Below are 19,375 nucleotides of genomic sequence, written 5' to 3'. Positions count from 1 at the left end.
TTTTATTTAGATTCTTGAACTGAATGAATCTGCTGATGCCATGTCTGAGATGCTACAACAATATTTGTCAGCCAGGGTTTTTACTGCTGTCTTTCATATAATCTACACTGGGTAACTTTACCTCGGCTGTAGCTATTTTTCATCACTGTGGTGAGGATGACATTGGGAAATCTTATATGCTATGATGCACTTTCTGCTCAGACATAAGTAGGTATTGTAGCACATTGTTTTTTTTTAAATATCAGATGCACACTACATTAAATACACATTTCCCTTCTAATCAGATTTTATTCCTTATCCCAATTGACTATTTGTGTCAGTAGCTATGATGTTCTTAACTTTAGGTGGATTAATACTGTAACTATAAAGGGAAGTTCAAGAGTTAGTCAGTTATTCCTTATTTTGTAGGGGAACCATGTCATGGACTACAGGGAATCCCTGAAAACCACTACTGAAGGATACAAATGGTATTTTATTGAATACAAAAGTAATATTTTGCACAAAATGTACAGTGTTTAAAACCAAAATTAGAGTTTAGCTGTCATGGAATCAGTGCTGAAAGCTCTAAGTGTAGCTCTAGTTATCTTTTAACTGAACTTCATAGGGTGAATTAAGGAAATGGTGACGACTCCAGTTGAATTAATAGTCATCTGATTCTGGTTTCGCCATCAGTAGGTGGGAGTACTTTGATTGGCCTGCCAAACTAGTAGATAGTGGGTAGTCTCAAGAATATAATGTGAAGCATTGAGATGCATAACTCCAGTGAGATTCACAATAACGATGTATTGAACTTGATCTGCATTTGGATTGGAGTCACTATTACGAGAGACTTTTTGCACTGATTCTGTTTGTAGTGTTTGTCTTTTCTCTGTTGTTTGAAATGTGCTGTAAAGTGTTTTGACGGGTGTGCTGGTCACCTCTGCTCTAGCGCCACCGTGAGGCCAGCAGAAAGACTGCTCCCTGCAGTTACATTCCAACCCATCATCCAAAATGACCCACGTTAGTATGTGTACTGTATGGTTGAAGAGCCTGTGTTCTCCATCCTGTAAAGACTACAATAAATATGAACAAATCCAGATGTAGTGTTTGATTTCAAGTTGTTATAGAAAATGCACTGTGGTATTATGAACAACAAAAAAGCAACAGGTTAAAATGGTAACTCTTTATTTACAATAGTTTACAATAGTTTCACAGAAACAGTTTGCACCACAGTACAGACAACGCTTTCTCAATAAGGGGATAGGACAACCCAGGATCAGAATAAACGAGCTGTATCACAATGAGCATTGTTAACATTAATTACACTGATGTCTTTAAGACGCGGACTAAAATTAGGAATTTGTGCCAGAATATGTCTTCGGGCTCTCTTCAAGACATACAGTGCATGTCCTGAGAAACAGCAAATGATTTTAGGTCTTGAAACGTCTTAGAAAACATCATGACCTGGGTAATTGCTGGGTACAAACCAGTTAACCACACATTTGTAAATGCCAGAAGACAAGAGTGCAGAGATGAGCTTAACCACTTTAAACTCTTGGAAAGTCTTGTGTTCTTTACAAACCACATTCATTATGTGTTAGTCGTTCCCTGGTCAAGTCATTGATTCTGCATTGTAAAACCCCATCCTGGACTAATATCCAAGGTTCTAGGTCTAAAATCACTCTACAGCAGGGGTTGGCAACCTATGGCATATATTTTTTATTGAATTTCTCTGCGTGCCCACTGTGGGCATGCGGAGCAATTCAGTTAAAAAAAAATTGTATTTGCTTTTTTTTAAGTTAGAATTTTTTAAAATATAGCCTGATGATGAACTAGATCCATTTGATTTAAAAGACTTAAATCATTAATTAATAATGACAGCAATAATTAATGACAGCAAGAGAGCGCAAACAAATGACGTGGTCCATCACCCCTCCTTCCTCTGATCTGCCAATGAGCGCAGCATTAAGCGGTAGTGAAAACGTAGGCTAGCAAGCTAGCTTTCTTTTTTGCTTTATTTCGAGAACAATTGATGATGGCAGAAGCAAAAAAAGGTTATCTAATATACGCCTCTTTCAGCTATTTTGAACAAACAAATTCGGAATTATTTCACAAAAGGACCGACCTGTGTGCACTCTGCTGCGAAAATGTGTGTCGAAGTGTAAAACGTAATTTTGAAACAAGGCACAAGAAAAACTTCAAAGATAAGGCTATTAAAGCTGAATAAATCAAGAGGGCAGTGGCCCAGTATGGGAAGCAAGGCAGTGTGCCGCCAAAAACCAAACTACAGAGGGCAGCTATAAAGTTGCACGGTGCATTGCTAAACATAGGAAGCCATTCTCCAATGGAGAGAATATAAAGGAGGCTTTCCTCAGCAGTTCAGATGTCATATTTGATGGCCTACCAAACAAAGACACAATCAACAGGATCAAAGAAATACCCGTTTCTGCTAGAACTATAGACAGGCGCATTACCGACAGGGCTGAAAACATAAGGCACCAGCAAACCCTTGCATTGCAAGATGCATCGGTATTCAGCGTAGCTCTTGATGAAGAGTGTGGATGTAAACGACGTTCCACGTCTAGCAGTGGTTAGCAGATATTGTGACAAAAGAGAGATACGCAAGGAACTTTGTTGTTTAAAGCCCATGCATGGCACCACTAAAGAGGAGGATGTGGCAAAAGCATTTACTGATCATTCCTCAGGAGAGAAGAGTTGATAAAGAAAATATTTGCTGTTACCACTGACGGAGCAACCGCCATAGCAGGGAAGCAGAAGGGATTCCTGACTGATTGAAAATCATATCAGTTTCATTGCATTATTCACCAGGAAAATTTGTTTGAAAATGGTTAACTATATTGTGGCTCATTCCACTCCAGTTCAGATCTCTGCTGGAGGAGATGGACAGTATTCACAAGGATTTGCTACTCCACTTCAGTGTTATGTGGCTGAGTGGCGGTAAGGTTTTGGAACGGTTTGTAGAGTGCTTTGATGCGATCAAGGCCTTTCTGATCGAGAAGGAGCAAGACTACCCTGAGCTGTAGGATGAGAAATGGCTTGTGAAACTCATGTTGTTAACGGAGATCACAGGCCACCTCAACAAGTACAACCTACAGCTGCAAGGCGCAGGCCAGACAGCGGAGGCTCTGATGCATGGATGGCATTTGTGGCGTAGATTGGACTCTACTTGCATGACATTCAAAGTGGAACCTCTCGTTACTTTGAGCACCTGAAGGTGCTGTCAGGGCATCAAACCATCAAGTGCCATGACATCAGCATGTACATGCAAGAGCTGAAGTCGGGAGTTCTGTACCAAATTTCAGGACTTCCGGCAACACGGCCCATTGTTTTTTTGATAAACCCAGAACACTTGAGGGAGAACAGCATGTCTCTGTTTCAGCGGATGAAGATTGAGGAGTTTGAAATGCAGCACACAGAACTAAACGCATCCTCACTAAATTCACACAGCTGCGCAAAACACTGAAAACTGCCAACTGCCGACATCAATCAAGGGGCCTCCATTCTGGCCTGTTGGGAAAGCTTCCCAGAGAAGTTTGACTGTTTGAAGAAGGTGGCCTTCACATTGATTTAAATATTTGGATCCACGTATATGTGCGAACAGATATTCTCACATATGAAGTCAATTTTGAGTCCCACGCTCTCCAAATATGGACCAGAGATTATGCAGCTCAGCAAAGAAAAGCAGGGGCAAGGGTCGCACTAAATTGGTAAGATTGAATCAATTTTCTTTTGTATTGTACACATAATATAGAGAGTGCACGTGTGTAGAGCGTAGATCTTTTGGCATGCGGAATCTAGACGGGGAGACAAGCAGCAGTAAATAAATAAATAGATAAATGCTCATTATGAAAATGAACTGGCACTCGGGTCTGTGATTTTTTTTTTTTTTTTAAACACTGTAAAGTGGCACGGGACATCCAAAAGGTTGCCGACCCCTGCTCTACAGTATGGCTTTTATATAATCAGAAACAACATGCAGCCTACACAGACAGGCCCAACAGCAGATGGCACATGAATAACAAAACTTAAAAATATTTCATCCAAATTGCAGCAAGTTTTAGGGAAAAGGTGCCCTTAAAAAAAACATTTTTCCATCAAACCTGCTGCATATGGAAGTAACTGAATACTGCTGTGAAAACTTTAGTGAGAGGTGATGAGGGACTTGAGATCTGCTCTTCTGATCTGACCCTTCAGAGACAAACAAAACAAACCGACCCTGCCCATGGTACTTTGCAGATATCCATTTCTCCATCTTACAAAAGGCCAAAAACCACGGAGCTTAGTTGAGTCAACTCATAGCAGCACATGCATTGCCAAACACCCTCACACAGTTTTTAACCATTCAAAAAAAAAAAGAAAAAAAAAGAAAAAAAAAAAAAAACCACACACTCACATGCATAATTTCAACTGGACTCTTTAGAGAATCTCTCTAACAATACTATTCCAGTTAACTAGATAGCTTTTTCTGTTGATACTTTAACAGGACGGCCATAGAAGTTCCCTTCTATAAATATATTTGTCTCTGAAAACTTTGTCTTGAGCATGAAACCGTTGAAAACTAACAGAAATACAATTCAAGGCATGGAAAATAAAAGTATTCATGAACAATACCACTGTCCAACCCTGTCTGAAGTTCAGCAAAAATCACTGACCAGAGGCAACAGAAAACACCTTTACTGAAAACCAACTGACTTATCTGAATCTTGTCTATTGTCTGGCTTTTTTTTTTAAACTATGAAATAACAAATTCTTTATTATGAAAAACAAAAAAATTGCCAGAAACAGGAAAAAAAGAACACTGTTTAAGCAATTTTGAGAAGCAAAGTGTGTGAAAGCTCCACGGGTGGCCCAATAACATCTCGACTCAAGAGTAGCGGCCGAGGCTGGAAGACAGCTTGTGAAGAACGAAAGGAACAAGCGCTTGGTTCAGTTGTATGGGGCTTGAAGCCTCAATGATATTCTTTTCACAATGTCTTAAATAACAAAACAGAACAACAAACAGATGAAGCAGATGCAGACTCTACATCTTTGTTCTATTGGATTATACCTCAGCTTAATACTATAGCACCATCTGAAGCAATAAACACAAGGCTTAACTTGTTTTCTCATTTTAAACGGTTAATTGTGTAACATTAATAGAGGCATCTTAGAGGAAATCAAATCCAGTTTAATCAGAAAGACATACCTGTCCCTATCACAGAAAGGTCAGATGGATTTTTTTTTTCTTTTTTTTTTTTTTTTCTTTTAAACGTGAGAAAAAGTGCAAACCGTCTTTCCCATAAATCCCAGCATGCACCATAGTGGGTGGCAGTTGTGAGGGTATTTTCTCTATATGGCAGTTCAAATGTTTCCAGTGTTCACGAGACACAGAGTCCCAACAGTAGCGGTTTGCTGCTATGCTAATGTCATCTACAGACAGACATCCATTCAGTGATTGCCTTACGCACAGAGTCTGTAGGGAAGCAGAAACAAACCTTAGTAAATCTAAAATAGCACTCAAACGGTTTTCAAATGGGATAAGGGCTTGGGATAGGTCCACCAAAGTGTTTATAGAAAATGTGGGTTCATGGCTGACCATGAAGGACAGACTGCTGAAGGGTGCAAGACCTGAATTTGAGGAAGGGTCAGTCCAGCAGGTGGAGGGGACACAGGAGTGGAGGGGGTCAGAGTTCAAGGTTCGGCCTGGGGTCAGTCTAGCAGATGTTTGCGCGGGCCTACGCGTGAGCGGTGGGAGCGGCGGGCATCTGGGGGTCCGTGAGTGTCTCGGCAGCTCTGGCACACATATGTCTCTGGCACATGGCTCTTGCGGATCTTGGCGCACGACAGGTGGATCCAGGTGTTACACTTGTTACACTCGATCATGGCCCGGCCAGCAAAAGGCTTCATGCAGAAACACGTCACCAGGTCCCACGAGTCGTCATCTGAGAAGACAAGAAAGGGAATACACTGAGCATTCACATTGGTCACGTCGGCAAAGCTGTAACAATGTAATATATGCACCACAAGACCCCACCTGAGTCTACCATGATGTCCTCATCCTCTCCTGATCCGTCTTCGTCTCGGAACACCACCTGTTTCCCCTGGCGGAACACTGTTCTGCTTCCCGAAAAGCCCTCCACCTTCTGTACCTTTACCACCCCTTCTTCAAGGTCTCGACCGTCCCAGTTCCGACGCTCTTCCTTGGGCTCCTCTTTGGGCTCCTCTTTGCAGGGGGGTGGGCTGGGCAGGTGCTGAGGATGGAGGGGGATGCTGATATCATCATCAGGCTCTTCTTTGATTGTTCGGCCACCAAAGGAGAAGGGGGACTGCAGTTCTGGGACTGTCGATTGGACCTGCTGACTGTCCTCACCAGCCTGATGCTCCCTCTCCTTTCTCCTTTTCTTCTTCTTCAGTTTATCAGCTTTCCTGCGGTCATCTGGATGCAGGGTGGTGATTGTGTGCTGTGGAAGAGAAAGAAAAAATTATTTATGTCAAAATGACAACGAATCTATGATTTGGTCTGATTTTAGAGGATGACGGTCAACATATATCAGGCTAATGATGCTGACATTGACACAACTCACATCTTTCTTGGTGTGACTGGACAGCGTGGCCCCTGGCTGTGGACGTTTCCTGCTCCTGTCCTGGGGGACCTTGGAGGGGCGCTGGGGGCAGGAGGGTGAGGGTCCCGGGGTCCAGCCATCACTGTCTGCTGTGCTGCCTGTGCTGTTGGGGGGGCTGGAACTACTGCGTAGTGGCGAGTCCTGTAGCATTACATGGAGAAGCAGGGGTCAGTAAGTGCATACACACATCAGGAGATACAGCTGGTGATTCAAATATCCAAAATCTGCAAGCAATGAGAACATTGCATCCACTCAACAGCAACAATTAAATTACCATTCTGTAATATTCCTCATTAACAATCAATGCATTGCCATTGTACCAAGGATTTGCATGATATTGTACTAGTTCAGAGGTCTGTGTGTGATGATGCAGCTTATGTCAGAAATTCCCTTATAAATATAAATGTAGTGTGATTGGTGTTATGAATCCATTTCTAAAAGCAAATAGTAATGACACTGCAGGAAATGCATGTATTGTCATGACAATTTGAATTTTGGGCTGCACTATTAATCATATATTTTTTTAAATTTTAATTCAGACCTCTATGTATTCTCATGTTTTGTTGCCAATAATTTAGTTGTATTTGCATTAGCAAGGAAAACTGCTGCATCAAATCATCGAACATCAACAAATAACAAGACAACCTTGCACCACGTGACGAAATGTGCACAGGCAGAGGGGGCGGAAATGAAAACAAATCTAGCACGTGTAAGAGAAAAACACAGAACCGAAACCGTGAAAGAAAGACCTTTGAAGGAATAACCACAACTAAATCAAAGTGAGTCAGATTTTAGAAAACCCCAGCACTGACGGTGGAGAAATACATTTTTCCAAGTTCTGACTAAACTGTGCTCATAAAAGGGTGTCACACTTTGTTGTCCGGTTTTGGTCTGATGACAGGAAAAAGCATGTAATTTTCAAGGAATGTTTTGCTATAGTTACAGCACTGGAGAGTACCACAACACATTTTGATGAAGCTATTAAGGCTGTGACAACTTTAACCAGAACATCCCTGCCACCTGGAGGGTCTTACCTGTTGGAATTTGAAGGAGAAAGAAAAAGGTGTGTATAACAACAGACAAATTTTTGCGCTGTGTAGGTGAATGCTTTTGTGACTGTTACTTGACTGAATCCAATGTTTTCAACCACAATAAATGTGTCGATAGCTTGTAGTGTGCTTACATGTAGGTGGACAGTGTGACCAGGACTACTTGACACACAATAGAGGGCTAAGCTAATGAGGTGACAAGCAGCTGAAGCTGAAGGCTAGTGCAGCTGAAGGAAACTTTGAATGTAACAGAAAGTCGGAGCAAGAACAGAGGCCATACAGCCGTGTAACCTATAATACAGTCAAAACTGAGATCTTGTTGACAATGAGACTAGACCGCTTTAGTCTGTGTCAAAGACCAAGCTCAGGTAAGTTCTTAGTAGAAAGCATGCTGAAACAAAAATAAACAGCCGGAGAAACCACGGAGACAAAATAATCTGTTTAAGATAATTTCATTGTCTGTCTATCAACTTCCTTATCTCTAAACAGAGGATACAATCCAAACAATGAATATAGCTTCAAGTTGCAAAACATTAGTTTGCTTCTAAATTCATCCAGCAATTTTTCTTCAGGGGGCAAAACATTCAGATTTTATGTCATTTATTGTCCCTTTTTTTTGGCATCAAGAATGTAATGCATAATAAATGTATATTAAATACAATGTTATCCACTGCATTTGCCTTTGTTTAATAATTTATTTTCCTATATTACCAGGACTTTTTCTTTTTGACTTGACTTCAATTTGTTTACATGTGAACAGATATTGTAACTCTGGACAATAATGCTCAGAATTAATGTAATGTTGTTAACCGAGTGAATTAGCGGCAGCTGAAGTCCAATAATACAGGTGCTGACATGAAGATGTGTGTAATATACCGGCGCTGACCGCCTTGTTTACTCACCTCTTGGGGGTAAGGGATGTAACCAGCATAGGCCAAGACAAAAGTGCAAAACTTATTAAAATCTTCAACTGTCCTCCTCCTCCTGTATGGCGGACTGAAACCCTGAAACACAGTCACGTCATTGAAACATTAGCTGCATCAAACCTACACATCCCGACATGGCGTTTATAACATAAGACGACGACTGATAAACACATATCTTGCAAAACTAAACCAAACTAAAATATAACATGCTGCTTAGTAACACCAGCTCAAGTTTCAATAATTGCATGGACACATTCCTGGACACGCTGGTGAAAACCTCGATAAAAACAAACTACAAGCGACAGCCAGTGTTAGCTACGTCGGCTAGCAATGGACAGCAAATAAGTAAGTGTCGGTGGAGTTGAACTGGCAAACAAAACTATTTAACTACGTGATTTCGTACTGAACATTGTCAAAGAGTCACGCTGGGTCATAAAATCATCAGCTGTTACTGAGGATAAATGCAGATGGCGTGAATATGATGCTTAGTTAGCCGTGGTTGACGTTAGCATGCGCCGCAGTGATGATGGACTGTTTAACTGCTTTAACGACACCAACCATACAAAGTACCGTCCGAAGTAACATTAGTGACTCATCCTCACACGCAATGCCAAGTTTTAGTGGCGAAAGTTGACGGTTTGACATAAGCTTGTTTGAGTACCTTTCGTGTATAACTAATGTGTCAACATTAGCACAGCAGGCTAACGCTAACTAGTTAATCACCGTGTGCTGCACAAACCTGTAGCAACTTGTAGCGATCACTGCAAACTAACGTTACTCCATGTAAAACAGGAAAAAGAAACAACATAAAAACAATGTCTTACCTCTGATTGAAATGCGTGGGATGTCGATGGGTTTATGTCACCCATCTTTACCGAGTAACGTTAACCGACCACCTGGCGTTTTGTCGATAACGTGACAGGCTGAGTAAGTTAACGGGGCTAACGGATACCGCCTCCAATCGTAAACACCGATGTAAAAAAAAAGAAAGCAAAACAACAACAACAAAAAAAAAAACACCGAGGTTACCTTTAGCCTTTGCTTTGCTAGATACCTAACGTTGTAGCTGACGTTACCTATGCTAAAACTGGAAGCAACAGTGTTCACTCAGTTTGTCAGGGAGCTGTCCAAATAGCTAGTGGGCTAAAAGTTGTAAAAACGTGCATCCCGTGATCGGTGATCGTCCCACCGAGCTGTCCGGTAATGTCTCCGTTTGATCCAGTTTACTGACTGCTGGGGGAGCGGCTCACTTTGGCTGTTTCCAGCTGTCTGCCTGCCCCCTCTTCTTCATCATCATCATCATCAAATCTACGGCGGTTGCTAAACGAAAAAGGTTGGTTTTTTTTACCCTTAACTTTATTGACAACTAAATGAAAAAGGTTCTTCAGCGCCCTCATTTGGTGTGTGACGTATAAAGATTTTAAATTAAAGGATAGGTTCACAATTTTTCAAGTCTGTTTTATATACTGTACACTTGAGGCCTCGTCTTGTTGAGATGCCCTGTGTCAAAATCTATTATTACACAGTGCCTATAACTAAATAAATGTTTTTTATATAAAGAAAACAAAATACATAGTGTGCAGGGTGGTGGTGGTGGTGGGGGGGCGTGCAGGAGTCAGTAGGAGGCCACAGTTCATTTTTGCCTTAGGCACCCTAAGCAAGTTAATCCAGTAGTTCTATCAACCTGTTTTCTCAAGCTACCACTGCTTTTCAATCTTTCTTTCAATCTATGGTTATTTTCTCCCTCTAAAAATGACTGTATCGTAATGTATTAATGTATTGTTTTGTTCTTTTATTGTTGTTTGTTCGTTGTTGTCAATAAAAACATTGCAAGTGGAGAAAGAACAACAAAAAAGGCTACAAAGCTACTGCCAAGGTAATCAACAGGTTTGACTGAAATAAGACAATGTCTACACTAATTGCTCAATACTCAACAATATATTTGGCACAAATCAAAGTACATTTTTTCTTTTGTTTTACAGCTTTATTGAAACAAGTATGCAACAAGTTTACGGCACCTTGTGTATACAACTTGAGTCTACAATCACAAACACGCCAGGGAGACTAAAGGTTGTATTTAAAAAAAATTTAAAATAAGTAGTTCAATAAATATCTTGTAAAGCTTTTTTGTTTGTACATTCAGACATTGAAGAAATGTGTTGTTTGATATGGACAGTCAGCTCTGAAAAAGTTTGGCTTCTTGCTTAAGAATTTGGATTTGTGAATATAAAATGTGATCAAAATAGCAAGCAAATGAATCAAATAGAACTGTGAACAGAGTTTCCTGTCATATGAATCCAAGCAATACATTTTTCCAAAGTAATAAAAAGTGAGGATAGATATGATCAGCAATAAATCATGACAATTTACTCTAGTTGTTTTGTATGTAGGAAAGACCAAAATAAATGTGCCAGCGTTTCTCTGTGCTCCCCATAAAAAGTAAAATAATAGTCTTAGTCTACTTTTCTAGTCTTTTATTGAATACAATTTGTGTATGTTGTATTCCACGAAGGATTTTTATTAATCTAAAACAGTTGTATGCCTACTCAGACAGACTGACAGACATATAGATAGATAGATAGATAGATAGATAGATAGATAGATAGATAGATAGATAGATAGATAGATAGATAGGTAGACAAAGGCAACAGCCCCTCAAAGCCAACTTTCTGATAAACCTCTTAGTGGATACTACAGGCGAGTAGCTGCAGCGAATACACTTTACCTAACAACAGACATCTGATTTATGTGAGCAAGAACTTTGCTCATTTGCATAGCTTTGTTTACCCTGCTAAAATGCATCTGTGAATAAAGTCTCTTGATGAAGAATTATACAAAATTGCCACCAAATAAACACATTAGAACAAGTGAAATGGGCCATTAGGGCCAACACTTCCTGTGGGGAAAAACTGGCATAATTTGATTTGGTAGTCAAGAGACGTGCAAATAATCATCCAGCACAGTGGTTTTCAAACTCTGTGTTGTGACACACCAATGGCTTGCAGCATTGGGACAGGTGTGTTGTGGGAAGGCTGTAATGCCGTTTTTTCTGATGTATAAAGAGATGATGGAATCACACACCGCACTAATGAATACAACTGGACTGAATTTTTGGAAATTATTTATTTCATTGAATTTCCACTCATGTTGCCACTACACAAGCTCCATTTTCAGAAGTTTCCTTAATGGCTGGTGCCCATCTTGTTTCAATCTTCTTTCCACCCCGTCTTCAAAGTGTTTTGTTTCACTGATAAAGAAAAAATAAGAACAAAAACAGTGATGTGGATAACACACATATAATATTAACACTAACCCTATATTAAGAAAGTGAGAAACAGTATGTAAGAGAAACATAAATGCTGTATCGTAGAAACAGGTTGTGCAGGCATCACAGTCATTAAATTTAATGCTTTTTGGATAAATCATCTCATTCTAACTTTGATTACTGCAGGTCAGTATAAAGCAAACTCAAATTAGGGTTTTCCCAATCGTGAAATTTTAACTGACTGTCATACAAGTAATTGTGTTCAACAATTTAATTATTGTTTTTTGGCTCATTTTAAGACAAACTCTCACTCTGCTGCAGATAGATATATTTAAAATAGCTTGTTCTATAGTGTGGGTCTATCTCAAATAACGAAAAACGGTTTCACCACAATGTGGATTAATATACTTAATCGTTAGGAAGGATAGGCTGACATTATTCATTGAACATAGCTAGCTAATATTAGCTTGATAACATAAAGCTATAGTATAATGTAGTCACCGACAAATAGTAGACATGTTAAAATATAATTTTAGAGTGCTGCATTTGAGATGTTCATATTAAACATGGCCAAAGTTTCAAATAATGAGGTAAACGTATGTAGAAGTAATCGCTGTGAGCAAAAAGCTCCGGCTTCAGACTACTCTGAACACTTGGTTTCCAACAGTTTTTTCTACTTTAAGCCCAAGCTGACAGATTTCTTTATATGGTCATCTGCTCCATGCACAGCACGCAAATTCACTGCTCTGTTCCGCTAACATTATGGCATTTTTCCATTGTTTTGGGGTAGTCACAATGAGCCATGACTGGAATTGAGCTGGCACAATGTGAGTGTTTTTCCATTACACAGCAGGGCAAAGTAAAATAAGTCCGTCCATCATTTCCTGTAAATTCTTCACAATAAGTTTCTCATTATTTAGTCATTAAAAAGCTTTTAATATGAAGCAGTAAAGCAGGAAATGTTGGGTTTCATCAACAATAACGTAACATGACTCTGATACGGCTGCCCCTCAGCAGGCCTCCTGGAAAGCTGGCCAATCAGAACAGAGTGGGCTCATTGGGAGGGGGGTCTTAAAGAGACAGGAGCTAAGACTGCCTGTAAGAGACAGAGGCTGAACTAAGGGGTTGCATAAAGAGCCGGTATAAGATAAATAAGGAGTTTTTTGAAATGTGAATCATGTAAAGCTAATCTAGGGGAGCTGATTCTTTTTTGTAAATTGATACAAGACAGAATAATGATGTTCTTTTCACCACACTGCTCGGCCACGCAAGCTCCATGCACTGACTGACTGTTGTGTTGATGTGTATGTGTGTGCGACCAATCACATGTGATGACAGATGGAGATCATACCATCAGGTTAAAAGCAGGTGTAGCTGACCTGTGTTTTTTTCTCTTTGACTTATTTAATTTCATTTAGCATGTTTAACACTGGCCCGATACTATTTTAGATATTTGTAATAGTGTTTGATGTTTTTACGTTATTTAAGGTTTTTATACCAAACATAATGTAAAATTCAGTATTATGGAAATTAAACATTTTAGTATAATTGAATAATTTACGTGATGTATGTGCACACATCTCAATCATAGGTCAAAACATTGGTAAATTTGGCTGAATTATAAAAGCAAGAAGTGGGACTAAATGAAGAGTCGTTTGGGAGCCGAAATTAAAAATTTGGGAGGCTCTTATTGCTGAGATGAGCCAAATAATCTAGTTCACTAAAAAGAGCCGAAATTCCCATCAATAAACGGTTGTAGGGGCTCCCCAGCTGTACAGGTCGATGTCCGCCCCAGGTATAAATGTACCTACATGTTGATTGCTGACCGTCATGTGGAGGGCGCTGATGTAACAAACTCCCAAACGGAAATTCCTGTTTTCTTGTTCCGGTTGCTTTGTTTTTTTGAGGCTCGGCGCGCGGTGTACATGGTGGAGGGGACGGTAGAGGGAAGTCTCAGGAATATTTCGGTGTGGCGTTAACATTACTGGTCAAAATGTCTAACACCAGATTCCAGCATTTTCGGGGCTTTTTAACGGAGCGTTTTACAACCGTTGCTGTGGAGATATTTGAAGAAGTTGAAAGTATTGTGGAGGAGTTCCGCGAGGAAAACAAACGCCTGCAAAACCTCCTGCACATGGTGCTGAACCCAGAGATTAAGTTACCCAGGATAGGTGTGTAACTTTCAGTTTACCTACTGACTCCAACTAACTGATGGTAACGTTAGCTGCTATAATTTAACGTCAGCACTGCAAACACCTCAGCAGTTAATGTTACTAAGTGTTGTACTTGAGTACAGTTTTGTGGTAGCCTACTTGTACCTTAAATGTTGTTTCTATTTTATGCTGATTTGTACTTCCGCTCAAGTACTTCTACCAAAACACTTCCCAACTAAAAAATACTCTTGAGATGAAATATTGTTTCTTCAGGACCAGAGAATAGAAACCGACAAAAAAGCTGAAAAAAATTAAAATGATCAAGTCAAAATCATAAAACATCTAGAGTGAAAAACAAAGTGCATACGCAGATGTGTACATAATACTTATATATTATATTGTACTATTTTCTCCACTACATTTATTTGACAGTTATTTATTACTTTACAGTAGAGCTGCAACTAAGAATTATTTTATTATCGATTCATCTGTTGATTATTTTCTTGATTAATCGATTGTTCGTTTGATCTATTAAATATCAGAAAACAGTGAAAAATGTAAAGTATGATATCATAGAGCACAAGAAGGTGTCATTAAATGTTGTGTTTTGTCCAAAACCCAAACATATCCAATTTACTATAATGAAAGACCAAGGAAAGATGATTCTCACATTTAAGAACCTGGAAGCATCAAATCTTCAAACCCTCATTTTTGATCAAAAATTTGCTTGAACGATTAATCGATTATCAAAATAGTTTCTGATTAATTTTCTTTCAATTGTTGCAGCTCTACTTTACACACTAAGATTTTACATACAAAACTCATTAAATATTATAGATTAAGCTACCCAACAGTATAATACAATTAGCTCCACCACAAACAGCCGCAACATTAAAATTCAGCTTTTCAGGGTCATTCTGCAGCGACCACTGTTACTTTTGATAGTGGTAAGAAAGTAGTGTTTAAAAAGACCTACAGCTTTAAGATGCTGGGACTGTGGCTGTAAACTTGTTAAACCCAAAGTGAAGCAAGAGATTTGTAGTCAGTAAAAACTTGTGTTTTCTTTTTCTTTCTTTTTTTATCCCCACAACAGATGTTAGTAAATACACTGTAACCACAGGTGGCAGAGAGCAGCCCCCTCAGCTGAACACTGATGTGGACCCAGAAATATCAGAGCCATTGCCTAAAAAACCTAAAGAAGAAGAAATTGAATGTGACGTAAGTTGGGCACTAGAACCACGAGAAGGTCCGCGGGAAGCCAATAACTCCATTACCACAGATTGTGTTAAAAATGACCCAGATGAAGAAAACTTGAACATGCCGTGCATCGCTGAGTCATTCCAGATTAAAGTGATGGAGCACAACCCCGACTCCTCAGCCACTCTCTCAGCAAATGATGAAGTTGAGGAGTTCTTGGGAGACTCAGAGGTAGCCTCAGATTGTCAACAGCTATCCATAAGTGAAGAAAGCACAAATGAAGATCTGGGACCTGAAAAAAAGAAGTCATCAAAGAAAAAGGTACACTTGTTCATACGTTGTTGATACCTTAACACCCCGTAGATCTAAAGCTCTGCTGAATAAATCTGACTGTGACAGGCTGGTGAAGCTTTTTCATGTAGTATACAAAAGCACAAGTCGAAAGTAGTTATGGCTTACATCTGTTGCCAAATGCTGCCACATTTTTGTCTTTTGATGGAGTATTTTGTAAGACGTGATGGAATGAATTAACCAATGTTGTTGTCCTACTGGGAGAAACAATTTTTCAGTTGAGAACAAAACATTTTTGTAATTGTTCAGCTTTGAAAAGACACACACATTTTCAAATACTGTTTCTGACCCGCTTACAGGGCACAAAATTCGCACTAGTCTCCAGCCAAATGCCTGTAAAATATGCAAGTGGTTGATGGATTTCCTTCACTCACCAGCCAAATAAAAACAATTGTAATCTCCTGAGTGGCCGGTAAAATTTGAACATTCACCAGACATTTGGCTAGTAGACAAAAAAGTTAATTTTACACCCTGCCTGCTTAGGTATGGAACCAAGTTTTGGTTACTATTTGACATGTTATTGCTGAAATGATGATGATGATGATGGTGGTGGTGGTGATATTTCATGATAAAGTAGGCTTTTTTCTGATAATGTAAGTGAATGATAAAAATAGTTATTAGAGCTGTAACAAATGGTTATTTTCAATATCGTCAATTATCTTCTTGATAATTGATTAGTCGATTGGTCTATAAAATGTCAGAAAATGTTGAAAATACTCATTACTGTTTCCCAAAGCCTAAGATGACATCCTCAAATGTCCACTTTTGTGACAAACAGTCCACAACCCAAAGTTATTCAGTTTACTGTCATAGAGATTAAATAAACCAGAAAATATTCTAATTTGAGAAGCTGGATTCAGAAAATTTAACTTTTTTTTCTAAATAAATGACTCAAAGCAATTATTTGATTATCAAAATAGTTGGTGATTTGTTTTCTGCCGAGTGATTAATCCATTAATCGACTAATCCTTTAATAATTCTAATAGTTATAGTCAATTATGTGATAGATCAATTTAACACAAATAGTATGTTGAAGTCAAAGTGTTTATATATAATTTGTCACAGGGTTTCACTGTTTCTGGGAAAAAATGTAATGCAGCTTCCCAGCGACAGGACGTCCTAAAAAATTACAAAATTGAACAAAATGTCCTGTAAAACACACAGTTGTCCTGGAAAGGTTTTAAACATGCAACAGAAATTATGGTGAGGTTACTATCACAGATGTTTCAAGCCTCCAGTGTCGGCTGGCAGAAATGACAGCGCTGGTCGTGGATGAGGCGAATCCTACAGGATCACATTTTCAGTGTTTGATCTAATAATTGGTTTCAGAGGTCACTGAACAAGTACAGCTGAGTTTCTACCTGTCAGAAATTTAGCAAACTTAATTTCTGGAATGGAAATTGTCTGTCCTCAAACCAAGAAATCCAAGTGTGACACTTTTGGTTTAATTGACATAAGACGGACTTGTTAATTCTGTAGAACTCCTCCCTGACCTCATTGTCAGAGTACAGCAACTTAACTCTTAGTCTCTAACAAGACCTTCATTAAAAAGACACATATTAGTATCCAGGTCTGAAAATGTCCTGGAAGTATCCTGGAAAGTAATTATATAAAAAGAGTGGGAAGTCTGTCTTGTGTGTCACGTCTTAACAATTGCTGTTACCTTGAGGCCCTTAAGGACAAGGATTGCTATCAAATGTTTTGTTTAAATTGCCAGCCTGGTTCTTGTTCAACAATCGATGCATGAAATAATACGTTCTTTTTTTTCTTGGGTGGACATCTCGCTACAACATAGAAGAAGCTAAAGCGTTCCCTGCAGAGAACCGTGCTAGAATTTCCAAGGTAAGAATGGTGAGAATCTGAATTGACGCAGTGGTACCTGTTTGCTTACATATATCTAATACTGTTGGTTGGTTTCATACAGGATGATGCCCTACAAAACTTTCATCGCTGCCCCAACTGACTGCCAGTCTTTTCTGGCAAGACTCACTGAAGCCTATAAGGACATTCCCGATGACAAGAAGCCTCTGATAACCAAGATGGGCCTCACAGAGGATGTGGAATTAGTGGACTGTGCTTTTGGTAAAGTCCCTAAAGGTTGCCCCCTGTCCTACCAGTGCCCTGTGCCATCAAGTCAGGATTACAAAACACATGACGATGCTCCCCCTCGACCGCTGCTTCCCCTGCCTTATCACAGACTGGAGCAAATATTGAGTCTTCCTACTCTCAGCGCCAGGGAACAGGAGCATATAAATGTCATGGAGATCACGTGGGAGGGAGCGCACAGTCTGGAGTACGCCACACGTGAACACAGGGAGTCCATAGAGGATTTGCGGAAGCTCCGCTTGACCACCCGTTTCAGGGAGATCTGCAAACTTAAACCAGGACCAAGTCATGCGGAGCACCTGATATTCAAGATACAGAAAGGATTCTCCAGGTGCAAGACAGCACAGATAGAGGAGGAAATGAAGACTGAAGCACTTCGGGAATACTGTCAGTATTTGTGTGTCAACTGGTCCCCCTGCGGGTTGGTTGTCCACCCGAATGCTCCGTGGCTGGGGGCGCTGCCTGACGGATTAGTGTACGACCCTAATGAGAAACCCTGTTATGGGCTGGTGCATGTGAAATGTACCAGCTTCCGGAGCTTCATCGACTGCAGTTTCCTGAACTGCAAGGCTGGAGTCTTGAACCTGAAGAAGACCAACTCGTGCTATTGGCACATGCAAGGAGAGATGATGGTGACAGGCACGTCGTGGTGTGATCTCCTGGTGTTCTCGGTGGAAGACATACTGGTTCAGCGCATCTACCGAGACAATGCCACCATCAAGCTCATGAAGAGAAAGTTAGATGATTTCTTTTTCTATTACTACCTGCCAAGTCTGTTTGACAACAACAGCCAACATTGAAACATTGAAGTTTGAGTTTTTGTGGCATCGTCACACTGCTGTCATACACTACATGCTGTTCCCCTCAGGTGCTTGATTTTGAGTTTTAGCATATTGCAAATTACTTGAATTCACAAAATACTTTTTCTGAAGACTTATTTTCTTCTGGCTTTATTAAATATGAAACGTTCTTATTATTACAAGTGTGTTTTGATTTGCCATGGATACATTTTTGATCTTTTGTATTGTCTTTTACTTTGAAATGGCTTTTGAGCCGCATCCTCAATGCAATTATAAATTTAATTTTAGTTTTTGTTTGCCATGTTTACCCTTCTTACTACCCACCAAAGGTGCCCTGTTCTGCATGGCACGGACTGAAGAGATTATTTTCATTATTGATGTGCTGATCATTTACTTGATTGTTTGATTAACCCTTTGGTCTACAAAATGTCAGAAAATAGTGAAACATGTCCACCCATGAGCCCAAGCTGACATTTCAGATTGCTTTTTTTGTTTGAAACTCGGAGATATTCAGTTTACTAACATACGAGAAAACCGGCAAATATAAGAAGCTGGAACGAGGGACCATTTTTTGGCATTTTCTTTTAAATATTACTAAAATGATGAATCAATTATCAGATTTGTTGCTGAACATTTCTGTAGATCTGTTAATTGTTCCATTAACATTTTAATCATTGTTTGCTAAAGTATAAGAAGTTCCACAGGTTCAAAGGTTGACACATTAAATTTCAGTTGACTACTGAGCAGAAGAAGTGGTAAATCCGCTGATTATATTACTGTAGTTCTGAAGCAGAGCATGACTTTAAGCTGAAGATTTGAATGTTCAGAAATAAAATTCTAACCACATTAAGTCTGTGTCAATAGTCTTAAATTATCCAGTAGTCTCTAGTCCTAACCTGAATGTTCTGTGCTCAAAAATATGCTTA

The 19,375-nt window shown here is 39.5% G+C and overlaps 2 protein-coding genes across 4 annotated transcripts; one reads left to right on the top strand and one right to left on the bottom strand.

Moving 5' to 3' along the window:
- Window positions 1–224: 224 nt before the first annotated feature.
- On the bottom strand, window positions 225–9,908 carry phf13 (PHD finger protein 13). Its single transcript, XM_042405686.1, has 5 exons — window positions 9,402–9,908; window positions 8,554–8,655; window positions 6,564–6,743; window positions 6,014–6,440; window positions 225–5,921 (listed from the first exon to the last, which is right to left on the bottom strand). Exons 1-5 carry the CDS (start codon window positions 9,444–9,446, stop codon window positions 5,689–5,691), a joined length of 987 nt encoding a protein of 328 aa, XP_042261620.1. The 5' UTR covers window positions 9,447–9,908; the 3' UTR covers window positions 225–5,688.
- LOC121893714 lies at window positions 8,717–19,299 on the top strand. Of its 3 annotated transcripts, none has more exons than XM_042405685.1 (4): window positions 8,717–8,922; window positions 15,089–15,513; window positions 17,339–17,385; window positions 17,468–19,299. In XM_042405685.1, exons 1-4 carry the CDS (start codon window positions 8,784–8,786, stop codon window positions 18,447–18,449), a joined length of 1,593 nt encoding a protein of 530 aa, XP_042261619.1. In that variant the 5' UTR covers window positions 8,717–8,783; the 3' UTR covers window positions 18,450–19,299. The 3 variants fall into 3 exon arrangements, with proteins under 3 accessions (XP_042261619.1, XP_042261618.1, XP_042261617.1); XM_042405684.1 differs by lacking the exon at window positions 8,717–8,922 and adding an exon at window positions 13,688–14,013 and having other exon boundaries at window positions 17,342–17,385; XM_042405683.1 differs by lacking the exon at window positions 8,717–8,922 and adding an exon at window positions 13,688–14,013.
- The last annotated feature ends 76 nt before the right edge of the window (window positions 19,300–19,375 follow it).

The sequence above is a fragment of the Thunnus maccoyii genome, chromosome 3 (assembly GCF_910596095.1).
Source record: "Thunnus maccoyii chromosome 3, fThuMac1.1, whole genome shotgun sequence".
Lineage (NCBI taxonomy): Eukaryota > Metazoa > Chordata > Actinopteri > Scombriformes > Scombridae > Thunnus > Thunnus maccoyii.
This window is presented reverse-complemented; position numbering and strand designations above follow the sequence as displayed.